Source organism: Podarcis filfolensis (genome assembly GCF_964270895.1).
Source record: "Podarcis filfolensis genome assembly, chromosome: 18".
Classification (NCBI taxonomy): domain Eukaryota; kingdom Metazoa; phylum Chordata; class Lepidosauria; order Squamata; family Lacertidae; genus Podarcis; species Podarcis filfolensis.
The window spans coordinates 8,653,221-8,667,397 of NC_139622.1; the positions used below are offsets into that span (position 1 = coordinate 8,653,221).

The 14,177-nt window shown below is 50.9% G+C and overlaps 1 protein-coding gene across 2 annotated transcripts in view; it reads right to left on the bottom strand.

The window, feature by feature from the left end:
* Positions 1-1,827: 1,827 nt before the first annotated feature.
* Positions 1,828-14,177, bottom strand: part of LOC310753319 (transducin-like enhancer protein 1) — a 45,391-nt gene continuing 33,041 nt past the window's right edge. For both annotated transcript variants that reach the window (XM_083594475.1, XM_083594474.1), the window contains exons 15-21: positions 12,714-12,793; positions 10,135-10,384; positions 8,431-8,678; positions 6,659-6,806; positions 5,030-5,180; positions 4,150-4,226; positions 1,828-2,356 (exon numbers count right to left, since the gene is read on the bottom strand). In XM_083594475.1, the coding sequence (XP_083450601.1) occupies positions 2,249-2,356; positions 4,150-4,226; positions 5,030-5,180; positions 6,659-6,806; positions 8,431-8,678; positions 10,135-10,384; positions 12,714-12,793 (1,062 nt within the window). In that variant the 3' untranslated portion in view covers positions 1,828-2,248. The remainder of the gene's footprint in view (positions 2,357-4,149; positions 4,227-5,029; positions 5,181-6,658; positions 6,807-8,430; positions 8,679-10,134; positions 10,385-12,713; positions 12,794-14,177) is intronic.

The window sequence follows — 14,177 nt, forward strand, 5'->3', positions numbered from 1 at the left end:
ATTGTAAAATCTCAGCACACAATTCCTACAATGTTGAAGAGTTGGGACCCCAAGAGTCATCTAGACGAACCCTGCTGCCATGCAGATTCTTGCCTGATATATCCAGTGCAGAATTATTATTCTTTAAAAAAAATGTGGTTTGCTTTATGCAGTTTTCTGGGTTTGGGAAAATCCGAGGGGTCAAAAGGGGGCGGGAGGGAGGGAAAATACATGCCTCCATTCTGCACTGGGCAGAGTTATGAGCCCAGCCAAAAAAAGAAATGTTCAAGTGTTGGGGAAATAACAGGTCTACAAAGAGAAGCGTCGCTTGATACGTGAGCCCAAAAAACACTGAATAATCTGCAACCCCATGTGGTGTGGTTTGGAGCCCCATTTCTCCCCAAATTTATCGGGTTGCCCCCGTATTGTGTAAGCCTGAATATACAAGGCGAAGCGTCGAGATTGGTGGTGTTTTGAGAGTAAGGCTATGCGAATTTACGGAAATTATACAGGAACGTAAATGGCTGTGTGCGCACAGTGAATTCTGGCGTGGGCAAGCCCTCTGTCGACTGTCAGCAAGTCCTTCGGGGTTTCGACCGGACGCCTTTCCCTTCCCTACCTGGAGATGTCGGAGATTTGACCCCGGGTCCTTCCATGTGCTCTCTGGCACAGACCACGAGAGCCGGGACCACAAGGGACGCGGGTGGCACTGTGGGTTAAACCACAGAGCCTAGGACTTGCCGATCAGAAGGTTGGTGGTTCGAATCCCCGCAATGACGGGGTGAGCTCCCGTTGCTCGGTCCCTGCTCCTGTCAACCTAGCAGTTCGAAAGCACGTCAAAATGCAAGTAGATAAATAGATACCACTCTGGCAGGAAGGTAAACGCCGTTTCCGTGTGCTGCTCTGGTTCGCCAGAAGTGGCTTAGTCCTGCTGGCCACATGACCCGGAAGCTGTACGCCGGCTCCCACGGCCAGTAAAGCAAGATGAGCGCCGCAACCCCAGAGTCGGCCACGACTGGACCTAATGGTCAGGGGTCCCTTTACCTTTACCTTGCCTTCCACGTGCTCTTTGGCACAGACCACGAGAGCCGAGCCCACAAGGTGCCTCAACCGATTTGGGCAATCTCGCCTTGAAGGGGAACGCAGTAAAATCCATTCTCATTTCCACAGGGTGCTATAAGCATTCATCCGTGGGGGGGGGAGTAGAGGGCTGGAGGGCCGCAAATCTCTCTTGTCTGGCCCTTGGGGGCTGTTCCCCAGGGCACATGCCCCAGCCACGTTCCTTGAATATCTTTGCCCGTCTGGAAAAGAACCTTGAACCACAATATACCGTATTTTTTGCTCTATAAGACGCACCAGACCACAAGAGGCACCTAGTTTTTGGAGGAGGGAAACAAGAAAAAAAATATTCTGAATCTCAGAAGCCAGAACAGCAAGAGGGATCGCTGCGCAGCGAAAGCAGCAATCCCTCTTGCTGTTCTGGCTTCTGGGATAGCTGCGCAGCCTGCATTCGCTCCATAAGACGCACACACATTTCCCCTTACTTTTTAGGAGGGAAAAAGTGAGTCCTATAGAGCAAAAAATACGGTATGTTCTCTTGCTTGCATGGGAAGATGGAGTTTCTTGACAGCGCAGAGAATTCTGGGATTAAAGGTCAGTCGCATCCCGTCGTTTGGAAAAACACCTTCAGACCTGTCCCTCTCTCCCTGGAAGCTCCCCAGGGAAAGAAGGAAGGAAGGAGACAGAAAAGATGAAAGAGAGAAAGACACAGAGAGGAGGACGGCTAGTAAGAAAGAGACGAAAGACAGGCAGAGAGAAATATCCCAAACAAAAGGAACAGAAGCCGAGTTGTGCCACAAAACAACCCATCCCGTTTTTATTTTAAAGATTCTAAAAAAAGAGAGATCAAAACACACAAGAAACAGTTCCGAGAGTTTAGATTTGAACACACAATTAAGGAGAGAGTGAGTTGCGGGGAAAGAGACAACCCTATTCCCTCTTGAACCCACCAGAAATAAAAATAAAAAAATCAGATCGGGGAGAATTAAAAGCAGCAGCAGAGTCCCATTTCTGAAATCCGCGTCTCTTTCCCCAAACGCAGGCACACACAAAAACCCTCATCCACGAAAGGAACGTGCTTAGCAGGAGAAAGGAGGTCCAACTTTGCTCTCCAGGCTAAGTTTGTTTTAAGTGTATTCTTTGGCTGGGGGGGTGGGGAAACACTATGGGGCTCATCCGCCCCTCTTTCGGCGAGGAGACCGACTTGTCCTCAATACATCACTTCGTAGACGGACGCCTTCTTGTCTCCGGAACCGGTGACGATGAACTGGTCGTCGGTGGAGACGTCGCAGCTGAGGACCGACGAAGATTCCTTGGACTGAAAGTAGTTTTTATAAAAAGGGGGGAGAGAAAGGGTTAATGTTGAAAGGAAGCCGGGCTTGGTTTTCACAAGAGCAGGAGGTCACCGTTCTCGCCCCGAACCTCAGGAAACAAAACTTTAAAACTAAAACCCTAAATGCTAGGGTGCTACATAGGGTGCTACACTCAATATGCCAGCAAGTTTGGAAAACTCAGCAGTGGCCAGAGGATTGGAGAAGATCAGTCTACATCCCAATCCCAAAGAAGGGCAGTGCCAAAGAATGCTCCAACTACCGCACAATTGCACTCATTTCACACGCTAGCAAGGTTATGCTTAAAATTCTACAAGGAAGGCTCAAGCAGTATGTGGACCGAGAACTCCCAGAAGTGCAAGCTGGATTTTGAAGGGGCAGAGGAACCAGAGACCAAATTGCAAACATGCGCTGGATTATGGAGAAAGCTAGAGAGTTCCAGAAAGACATCTACTTCTGCTTCATTGACTATGCAAAAGCCTTTGACTGTGTCGACCACAGCAAACTGTGGCAAGTTCTTAAAGAAATGGGAGTGCCGGATCACCTCATCTGTCTCCTGAGAAATCTCTATGTGAGACAAGAAGCTACAGTTAGAACTGGATGTGGAACAGCTGATTGGTTCAAAATTGGGAAAGGAGTACGGCAAGGCTGTATATTGTCTCCCTGCTTATTCAACTTATATGCAGAATTCATCATGCGAAAGGCTGGGCTGGATGAATCCCTAGCCGGAATTAAGATTGCCGGAAGAAATATCAACAACCTCAGATATGCAGATGACCCTGATGTTGGGAAAGATGGAGGGCCCAAGGAGAAGGGGACGATGGAGGACGAGATGGTGGGACAGTGTTCTCAAAGCTATGAACATGAGTTTGACCAAAGTGGAAGACAGGAGTGCCTGGCGTGCTCTGGTCCAGGGGGTCACGAAGAGTCAGACATGATTAAACGACTAAACAACAACAACAACAGATAAATGCTAGGAAAACAATGGAAGCAAAAAAGTTGGAAGGAACCCAAAGGTCATCCATCCCAACCCCTCTGCAATGCAGGAATCTCAGCTAAAGCATCCATCGAACCTCTGCCTAAAAGCCTCCAAGGAATGAGTCCACCATCTCCAGAGGGAGTCCGTTTTCCCCGTGCTGAAAATTTATTCCTAATGTTTAGTCGGAACCATCACTTGAAGCTGTGGGTTCGAGTCCTACCCTCTGAAGCAGAAGAAAACAAATTTTCCCCATCCACCATGCGACATCTCTGGAGATATTTGAAGGTGGCTCTCATTATCTCCCAAGCTAAACATACCCAGCTCCTTCAACCGTTCCTCATCAGGCTCGGTTTCTGGACCCTTGACCGTCTAGAACAGGGGTCAACAAACTTTTTCTGCAGGGGGCCGGTCCACTGTCCCTTAGACCTTGTGGGGGGCTGGGTTATATTTTGAAGAAAAAAATGAACGAATTCCTATGCCCCACAAATAACCCAGAGATCCATTTTAAATAAAAGGACATATTCTACTCATGGTGAAAACACGCTGATTCCCGGACCGTCCGCAGGCCGGATTTAGAAGGCGATTGGGCCGGATCCGGCCCCCGGGCCTTAGGTTGCCTACCCTTTGTCTGGAAAAGGAACAACTCTCCAGCGAACTTATTTGATCGGAGAAAGGAATGTGCGTTAGGAAGCTAGACGAATTACCACCAATTCTTACGGATAAATGAATTGTTGGTCCACAGCCACTCTGCATAGGTCTCCTCTCTCACCCATCAGCGGCCTGACCCTGGCTCTCTCTTACCTGGAATATGCTGGCCCCGTACGGTGTTCGCCAGGCGTTCAATAAGTTGTCCTTGCCAGTGCTTACAAACCATTTCCCTGTAAAGGGGGAGAAACAGGCTGTTTGCTGCCTCTCAATAAAGAGAATAATGTCATCTGACCATAGCTGTCAACTTACAGATTTGAAAATAAGGGACCAGCAGCCTCGAAAATAAGGGATCAGCAGCCAAAATAAGGGATTTTCAGAACACAGGTGTGTTCAACTTCTGAGCCCCTCCGAGCCAAAGGCAGAAAGCCCAGCCAGCAGCCAAACGAAGCCTCAAGCGGTGGTTCCCACAGTGCAGCAACCCGGCAAAGGGGATGCAGCAAGGAAAACCACCGTCACCTCTCCGCTGGGAAGCGCTGAGCAAAGGCGAGTCCCCAGGCAACGCGGCCGATTGGATCGGCACAAGGCATGCAAGCTCCACCCCCCCCCCGTCGTTCTTAGACTCCTTATTGGGTGAGCAACACAGCCAAGCAACTCCGTTGGAGCCTCCCTCTTCCCTGGCCGGCAGGGAGGGAGGGAGAGGAGCTGCTTCCTTTGAAACCCGGGAAATTTAAGGGACATCATCAATAAGGGACAGCAGCGGGACACGGTGCTGGGATAAGGGACTGTCCCACCAAATAAGGGATGGTTGACAGCTATGGCTGGAAGGGGCCCTATCCTGTAGAAGCACCTGTCGGTCTGTCTACTCTTTACCTCCTCCCCCGATTTAAAAGCTGCACTTGGCAATTTGAGCTGTTCATAGTACAAAATATGTCTCTTGTGTAATTTTATTCCCTGAACCGCACCAAGACGCTGTGATGAAGGGCAGTATATAAATCAACAATAATAATAATTATAGCAGAAACCCCAGGCTTACCGCAGGAGGCGAACTTGAGGGAGAGGACACAGCTCTCGTGGAGATGGAGTTGGTACTTTTCGGGCTTTGAGACGTGAAGGATTTCAACGTGGCTACTTTCCATACCGACCGCCAACCACTCCCCCGTGGGGCAGTAACCCAGGGAAAATATCTGGAAGGGCAAGAGTTGGGTGGAAAGATGGGAGACAGTGGCAGCTGAGCCATTAGGGCGAATGGAGCAGTGCAAAACCTACTTCCAGCCTGACTTCTCGCTACAACCTGTCAGGAAGTGGCTCTGCCTGCCATTAGCTTTAGCTCCACAATGACAAACCTAGACAGCATCTTAAAAAGTAGAGACATCACCTTGCCAACAAAGGTCCGTATAGTTAAAGTTATGGTTTTCCCAGTAGTGATGTACGGAAGTGAGAGCTGGACCATAAAGAAGGCTGATTGCCGGAGAACGGATGCTTTTGAATTCTGGTGCTGGAGGAGACTCTTGAGAGTCCCATGGACTGCAAGAAGACCAAACCTCTCCATTCTTCAGGAAATCAGCCCTGAGTGCTCACTGGAAGGACAGATCCTGAAGCTGAGGCTCCAAGACTTTGGCCACCTCAGGAGAAGAGAAGACTCCCTGGGAAAGACCATGATGGTGGGAAAGATGGAGGGCACAAGGAGAAGGGGACGACGGAGGACGAGATGGTGGGACAGTGTTCTCGAAGCTACCAGCATGAGTTTGACCAAACTGCGGGAGGCAGTGGAAGACAGGAGTGCCTGGCGTGCTCTGGTCCACGGGGTCACGAAGAGTCGGACACGACTAAACGACTACAACAGCTTTAGCGCCACCTACTGGTCAGCTCCCTACCTCCCGCCCAATTGGGGCTTCAGTGAGCACCAGCCATCACTGATGGGGCCAGAGGGAAGAGAATTGAAAGCAGGGATGCGCCAGGGTTGTGGCCGAGTGGTGGCCAGAATCCTGTGGGTTCCGCAAGCCTCTGCCTTTTCTAGTTCCAATGCGGATGGAGGCGAGATGGTGTAATTATTACGGTTGTCTGGGACGCAGTGATTTCTCTCACACGTGCACCCAAGTTTCCAGTCCTCATTATTGACAGGCAACAACCTGCTGAAATCTCCGAGAAACCAGAGGGCGAGTGGATGGAAAGAAGATTGCCAGGAGTTTGGGGATTTTTTGGGGGGAGACTGTAGCACCCCTCTCTGCGCCTCACATTTATGAATTCTTGTTTTTAAGCTAAAGAAAACACGGCAGAAAATCCCCCGGGGATTTAGCACCTCCCCATGCCAAAAAGGATTTTGAAAACAACAAAAAAGGCATTTTTTTTAAAAAAAACCACGATGTGATATGTATAAAGTTATGCCCATTGCCGATAGAAGAAAGCTTTTTCTTGCTTGTTCATAAATCTAGAAATTCGTAAGAGATTCAGGGAAGTCCTTGTTCACACAAGGACTCGTTAACGTATGGAACTCACCACCACAAGAAAGCGATAGACGCTAACACAGATGTCTTTTTCAAGAGGGTTCTGGGAGGCTGCGTCTATCATTGGCGACTGTTAATGGCTGCCCAGAGGCCACACCCACTTCAACCAGGTGAGACTCCTCCCCCTTCTGCCCCCTCCTTTGCCCCCCTCCCCATGCCTGTGAGGTGAAGTCGTGCTGTTGAAGCTGGCGCCCTTCGCGGAGGTCCCAGCACCGCACGGTGTTGTCCAGGCCTCCCGTCCAAAGCTTGGTGCCGTCGTTCGAGATGTCGATGCAACTGGCACCGTCCGTGTGCCCCTGGAACTGCCTGGAAAGAAAGATATAAAAGGAGAAGGGAGTCACCCAATATTCCAGGAATGACAGATTAGACACATTGGAATAATCGATCATCTGGGTCTCACACAGCGCTGGTGCTTTGAAGCCCCAATAGACACCTGAACTTTGGGCCTTCAAAGCACCAGGTGCTATTTTCTGAAAGCACTCAGAACCATAGCTGTCAACTTTTCCCTTTTCTTGCGAGGAATCCTATTCGGAATAAGGGAATTTCCCTTAAAAAAAGGAAAACGTTGACAGCTATGCTCAGAACCCCTGACTGGCAAATGAAGCAGTTCTTACTTAATGATGGTGAAAGAGGAGAGCGCAAAATATGGTCTGAAGCTCATCATCAAAAAAACGAAGATCATGGCCACTGGGCCCATCACCTCCTGGCAAATAGAAGGGGAAGAAATGGAGGCAGTGAGAGATTTTACTGTCTTGGGCTCCATGATCACTGCAGATGGTGACAGCAGCCACGAAATTAAAAGACGCCTGCTTCTTGGGAGAAAAGCAATGACAAACCTAGACCGCATCTTAAAAAGCAGAGACATCACCTTGCCGACAAAGGTCCGTATAGTTAAAGCTCTGGTTTTCCCAGTAGTGATGTATGGAAGTGAGAGCTGGACCATCAAGAAGGCTGATCGTCAAAGAATTGAATTCTGGTGCTGGAGGAGACTCTTGAGAGTCCCATGGACTGCAAGCAGATCAAACCTCTCCATTCTTCAGGAAATCAGCCCTGAGTGCTCACTGGAAGGACAGATCCTGAAGCTGAGGCTCCAAGACTTTGGCCACCTCATGAGAAGAGAAGACTCCCTGGAAAAGACCCTGATGTTGGGAAAGATGGAGGGCACAAGGAGGAGTGGACGACAGAGGACGAGATGGTGGGACAGTGTTCTCAAAGCTACCAGCATGAGTTTGACCAAAGTGCAGGAGGCAGTGGAAGACAGGAGGGCCTGGCATGCTCTGGTCCAGGGGGTCACGAAGAGGCGGACACGACTAAATGACAACACTTAGGGGTCATCACAGAAGGGTGACATTTTTGCTGGCCAAAAGGCCTTTGTTCTGAAACCGGTGTCCCACTAAAGCAGTAATTTCCAAAGTTGGTTGTTTAGTGTCCGGGTAGAACAATTGGGGTGGAGACGCTCCTTCAGATATACTGGGCCCTTTAGGGCTTTCAAGGTCAGCACCAACACTTTGAATTGTGCTCGGAAACATCCTGGGAGCCAATGTAGGTCTTTCAAGACCGGTGTTATGTGGTCTCGGCAGCCGTTCCCAGTCCCCAGTCTAGCTGCCGCATTCTGGATTAATTGTCGTTTCCGGGTCACCTTCAAAGGTAGCCCCACATAGAGCACATGGCAGTAGTCCAAGCGGGAGATAACCAGAGCATGCACCACTCTGGCGAGACAGTCCGCGGGCAGGAAGGGTCTCATCCTGCGTACCAGATGGAGCTGCCCTGGACACAGAATTGACCTGCGCCTCCATGGACAGCTGTGGGTCCAAAATGACTCCCAGGCTGCGCACCTAGTCCTTCAAGGACACAGTTGCCCCATTCAGGACCAGGGAGTCCCCACACCAGCCCGCCTCTTGAAGACAGACTGCCAGCAGGTAACACTCACCTAACAAGGGTCTGGTTCTGCAGGTCCCAGACCACGATGTTGCCATCGCTGCAGCAGGAAAAGCAGACCTTGGCATCGGGACTGATGGCGAGGGCATAGCAGGCCGGGGCAGAGGACGTCAGTTCCGCCTTGATCCGGGGAGTCGGCGCCGCCAGATCCCAGATGGAGAGGGTGCTGGCCTCCCCGCCCACAATCAAACTTCTGCTGTCGGGGAGGAGCTTGCACGACCGAATGTAGTTTTCTCGGTTCTGTGACAAGGGAGGAAGGGGTTTAAGGAAGCGGTTCCCGCCTTTCGGAATGGCAAAAACGATCAGTGCTCACCCCTGAAGACCGCATATACAGTCGTACCTCGGAAGTCGATTCCGGAGTCCATTCGACTTCCAAAACGTTCGGAAACCAAAGTGCGGCTTCCGATTGGCCGCAGGAAGCTCCAATCGGAAGCTCCGTCGGACGTTCGGGTTCCAAAGAACGTTCGCAAACCGGAACAGCCACTTCCGGGTTTGTGGCGTTCGGGAGCCGAAAGGTTCGACTTGCAAGGCGTTCGGGATTCGACTGTAGAGGGAATGGCGATATTCCCAGTTTCAGCGCTCACCCCTCAAGATCATGAATACAGTCGTACCTCGGAAGTCGAACGGAATCCATTCCGAAGTCCATTCGACTTCCAAAACGTTCGGAAACCAAAGCGTGGCTTCCGATTGGCTGCAGGAAGCTCCAATCGGAAGCCGCGTCGGACGTTTGGATTCCAAAGAACGTTCGCAAACCGGAACAGGCACCTCCGGGTTTGCGGCGTTCAGGAGCCAAAAGGTTCGACTTGCAAGGCGTTCGGGATTCGACTGTAGAGGGAATGGTGATATTCCCAGTTTCTTTCGTAAGCGATAGAAATAGCACACGCAACACAGAAATATCCCACACGTCTGAATTCTAGGCCAACCGAAGAGGCAAAAGGTTTATTAAGTCATGCCTGGAAAATAAAATTGCAGCTGGAGTGATCCTGCTCAGGGCTGCAGCCTGCCAGCCACAACCTTTGTCAGAGACTCCATTCCATGTCCGCACCCCCCACACACCTGACCCATTCCAGATACTTGCCACTCCAGCCTTTAAGCAGCTTAAGGTTTACTCTAGGTTAGAATATAAAATTGCAAATGGAGTGATCCTGCTCAGGGCTGCAGCCTGCCAGCCACAACCTTTGTCGGAAACTCCATTCCATGTTTGCTTCAACCCCACCCCCCGACCCCATTCCAGCCTTTAAGCAGCTTAAGGTTTACTCTAGGTTAGAATATAAAATTGCAAATGGAGTGATCCTGCTCACGGCTGCAGCCCGCCAGCCACAGCCTTTGTCAGAGACTCCATTCCGTGTCCTCTTTCCCTGACCTGACCCCAAACAGAAAGTCATAATTCCAGGCCCATATCTCATTAACTGCTTAATTTTTAGCGGGTTGACCCTTTGGGTTTTCTCCCCTCTTGCACATGGAAAATGCCGTTTTGAATGATTGGAACTCACCCTCAAAGATCTGTGCTAGAAGGAATGATGATGATATATTTCTTTTAAACAACAGGAAGCAATAAAAATGGCAGCCGCAGCAGGAAACCATCTTGCAAGGACCACGAGAGCACCCAAGTCCTGGGAGACTCTAGGGATGCGCCGGGGAAACCGAGTCATGCAAACCAACGTGCACACACCCACACCCCCGTCCTCGTACGTACCAGGCAGTCCAGCTGTGCCACGGGGGTCTTTGAGCCTGGCTGGGCCACGTCCCACACCTTCACACAGCCTTTGCCCCCCGTGTAGACGTGCTGCGTGGAATTGCTGATGGTGACGGCGCAGACCACCTCCCCGTGCGTCAGCGTGTGGAGCTGGCGGGCGTGGCGAGGGATGCCCGAGCCGATGAGGGCGTCGGGCGGGAAGGGCACCGGCTGCATCTGCCCATCGGAGCTGACGTGGAAGGAATACGCTCTGCGGGGGAAGCGGGGAGCAGGCTTTGGGTGGGAACGGAACAGCCCCCTGGGCTTCACAAAAAGACCCCGGACCGCCATTCCCTGCGGGGTGAGGCCCCCCTCCAGAGGCACAGGAAGGCGCCGTGAACTGCCAATCCTCTAAAATCTTTGCTGCCCTTGAACTAAATAACAGCACAACTTAAGGAAAAGTTCTGCGCCAAACAAGGGAGACCTTGCAAAACGCTGTTGCGGCGTAGGCCTCTCCTGCCCTGCCAGCCAAGCCCTTTTCCCGTAAACTCCATTCCAGGCCTCTCTGCCACCCCCCAAACACAGAACTGTCCACACAACGGGAAGCTGCAAATAACAATGTTTGGGTCGGGAGCATAGCTGTCAACTTACAGATTTGAAAATAAGGGACCAGCAGCCTCGAAAATAAGGGATCAGCAGCCATAATAAGGGATTTTCCCAGCACAGGTATGTTCAACTTCTGAGCCCCTCCGGGCCAAAGGCAGAAAGCCCAGCCAGCAGCCAAACGAAGCCTCAAGCGGTGGTTCCCACAGCGCAGCAACCCGGCAAAGGGGATGCAGCAAGGGAAACCACCGTCACCTCTCCGCTGGGAAGCGCTGAGCAAAGGCGAGTTCCCAGGCAACGCGGCCGATTTGATCGGCACAAGGCATGCAAGCTCCACCCCCCAGTCGTTCTAGACTCCTTATTGGGTGAGCAACGCAGCCAAGCAACACAGTTGGAGCCTCCCTCCTCCCTGGCCGGCAGGGAGGGAGAGGAGCTGCTTCCTTTGAAACCCGGGAAATTTAAGGGACATCATCAATAAGGGACAGCAGCTGGACACAGTGCTGGGATAAGGGACTTTCCCGCCAAATAAGGGACAGCTATGGTCTGGAGTGCTGTGTTCTTTTCTCAAAGACTCTCCATGCCATTGTTTGCGAGATATTTGGGGACCCTTTGGCTCCATCACTCGGCGGTGATGGCAGCCGCAATCTGAAAATCATCAGGTGAGAAGACAAGAGGGTTTGAGTTTGCCCATCGGCCAGGAAAGTCCCAGGGCGACCTTAAGCCGGTCCCTCTCTCCCTAACCTACTTCCTGGGCTGTTGTGAACCACCATTTATTTATTTAAGGCTAAACAGGTTACATTTCAAAGCCAGCAGTGCCCAATGATCTTCTGAAGAAAGCAGGGGCATGAAAAAGCAGATAGAAATTCTCAATCTATTATTGTCTATTATCTACCTCTCTACCTCTCTTTCAAATCGGAACCAGTGAAGGTGGTGAAGATCCTGTGTGAGTGTCTGTTGGCAGTTGGAGGATGGATGGCGGCTAACAGATTGAGGTTGAATCCTGGCAAGACAGAAGGACTGTTTTTGGGGGACAGGAGGCAGGCGGGTGTGGAGGACTCCCTGGTCCTGAATGGGTTAACTGTGCACCTGAAGGACCAGGTGCGCAGCCTGGGAGTCATTCTGGACTCACAGCTGTCCATGGAGGTGCAGGTTAATTCTGTGTCCAGGGCAGTTCCATCTGGTACGCAGGATGAGACCCTTCCTGCCCGCAGACTGTCTCGCCAGAGTGGTGCATGCTCTGGTTATCTCTCGCTTGGACTACTGCAATGCGCTCTACGTGGGGCTACCTTTGAAGGTGACCTGGAAATTGCAACTAATCCAGAATGCGGCAGCTGGACTGGTGACTGGGAGCGGCCACCAAGACCACATATCACCCGTCTTGAAAGACCTACACTGGCTCCCAGTACGTTTCGGAGCACAATTCAAAGTGTTGGTGCTGACCTTTAAAGCCCTAAATGGCCTCAGTCTAGTATACCCGAAGGAGCGTCTCCACCTCCATCATTTTGCCCGGACACTGAGGTCCAACACCGAGGGCCTTCTGGCGGTTCCCTCACTGTGAGAAGCCAAGTTACAGGGAACCAGGCAGAGGGCCTTTACGGTGGTGGCGCCTGCCCTGTGGAACGCCCTCCCACCAGATGTCAAAGAGAAAAATAACTACCAAACTTTTAGAAGACATCTAAAGGCAGCCCTGTTTAGGGAAGCTTTTAATGTTTAAATAGGTTATTGTATTTTAGTGTTTGTTGGAAGCCGCCCAGAGTGGCTGGGGAAACCCAGCCAGATGGGAGGGGTATAAATAATAAATTATTATTAATTATTATTATTATTATTGTCATCTGTTAGCTTCAGAGGCTCAGACACAGGAAGGCAAAGGGGAGATTTTTAGACACGGTTTATTGCCATCGTTGCTTCGCTTTCGAGGCTCGGCCGTGGCACGCCACCCTCCTCAATCCCCAAATTTGTCCCTTGCTGCGCACACAGACCCCCACGCCATCACTTACGGCTTTGCTGAAGGCACACCTGTCTGCATCCCTGTCGACAATCCCGGGACCCGCAGGTGAGAGTGGGGGTCGTAGGCGACCTGGTCAGACCAGAGGAGAGGATTTGCTTTGGTTAACAGGAAGCAACTTGAGTTTCACAAAGCTAGCCGGCACCGAATCAAAGTGGGAGCAAACTCTTTATTGGCAAAAACGCAGACTTGGCAGAGTGTCATTGCCTAGTGGGCGGAGCAGCTCATCTCTGGCAGGTCTTTCTCCATTTAAACCAGTCGGTGGGGCTGGAAGCGCCTGTCTCCCCATAGTTCCCTCCTTTCCAGGGTTTTCCCCCAAGCAATTGGAGACTGTGCCTACGTCAGCCAACCTATCCTCTGCCCTTTTCATGCCTCTCCAGGTTCTGGGAGAGCAGTAGGGAAGGGAGCTTGTCGCAGTGTAGCCTTATTAGACTTTACCGATTGGTTGGCTCTGCGTTGCTCCCGGACAGGAGGAAGGAAGTCAAATGACACCGAGGGTTGGTTCAGAGAAAGAGTTCTTTTATTCTGCTCTCCTGATAGCACAAGGCACATGGTGGTCAGTCCACAGCGAGTCCAAAGAAATGAGAAATTTCATGCAGTATATATATCATCCAGGCACCCTCTCCCTCCTTCCCCAGGAATCCAACCACGTCAGCCTATACATGCAGGTTGACATCACATATGTTCCTGCTCCGGTATTCTTAACCATAAAAGGGTATTCCTGTCCCCCCTATACTCTTATCTTGGAGCAAGAGGTCACCAACTCCAAGAACACACTCTGGCGCTGTTCCCGGACTAGGTCTGTGCATCTTTGTGGTCAGGACGTAAGATAAGGCCCAGACGTGCCATCCCTGTTCCACTTTGGAACGGACAAGGCCATCCGTCGTTACCGGCCTTCATGGACTGATAAGGGAGAGAGCTTTGAGCACTTGTTCATACAGCTGGGTTTGGGCTCAAGAGCTCAAGTTAAAGCATTTTAGAAACGCTCCCTTGGAAAAGGGAAAATGGGGATTTTGGGTCCCTGCACAGAAACCCATTCCTTCAGCAGCGACAGTTAAAAGATCCAGATAATAATTTGAATCAACGACCCAGCAGGGGTCGCAGGCGGTGTGATCCGGTCCAACTCTACAATTCTATGATAAGCTACACAACCAGACTTGAACACAGGCTAATATTCTACACACCTGGTTTGGGCTTGAACAGGTGGGGAAATGTTTTCAGCTGGTGCCGAAATAAGCAGTGAGTTTCAAAGCGCCACCATGCCAAGAGATCAGTTTCTTACAAATGCAGGATAACGAAAAAGGCATCTTCCCATGGGCTATATGCCACTTCTCAAGAAATAAATCATTTGCTGCTTTCAATCCGCCCTCAATTTCACAACCATGAAGACCAGACACTTTTTAGTTTTAGGTGGAAGGTTTTAATTCAGTGTCAGAGTGGCCAGTCTTCAGCTGGT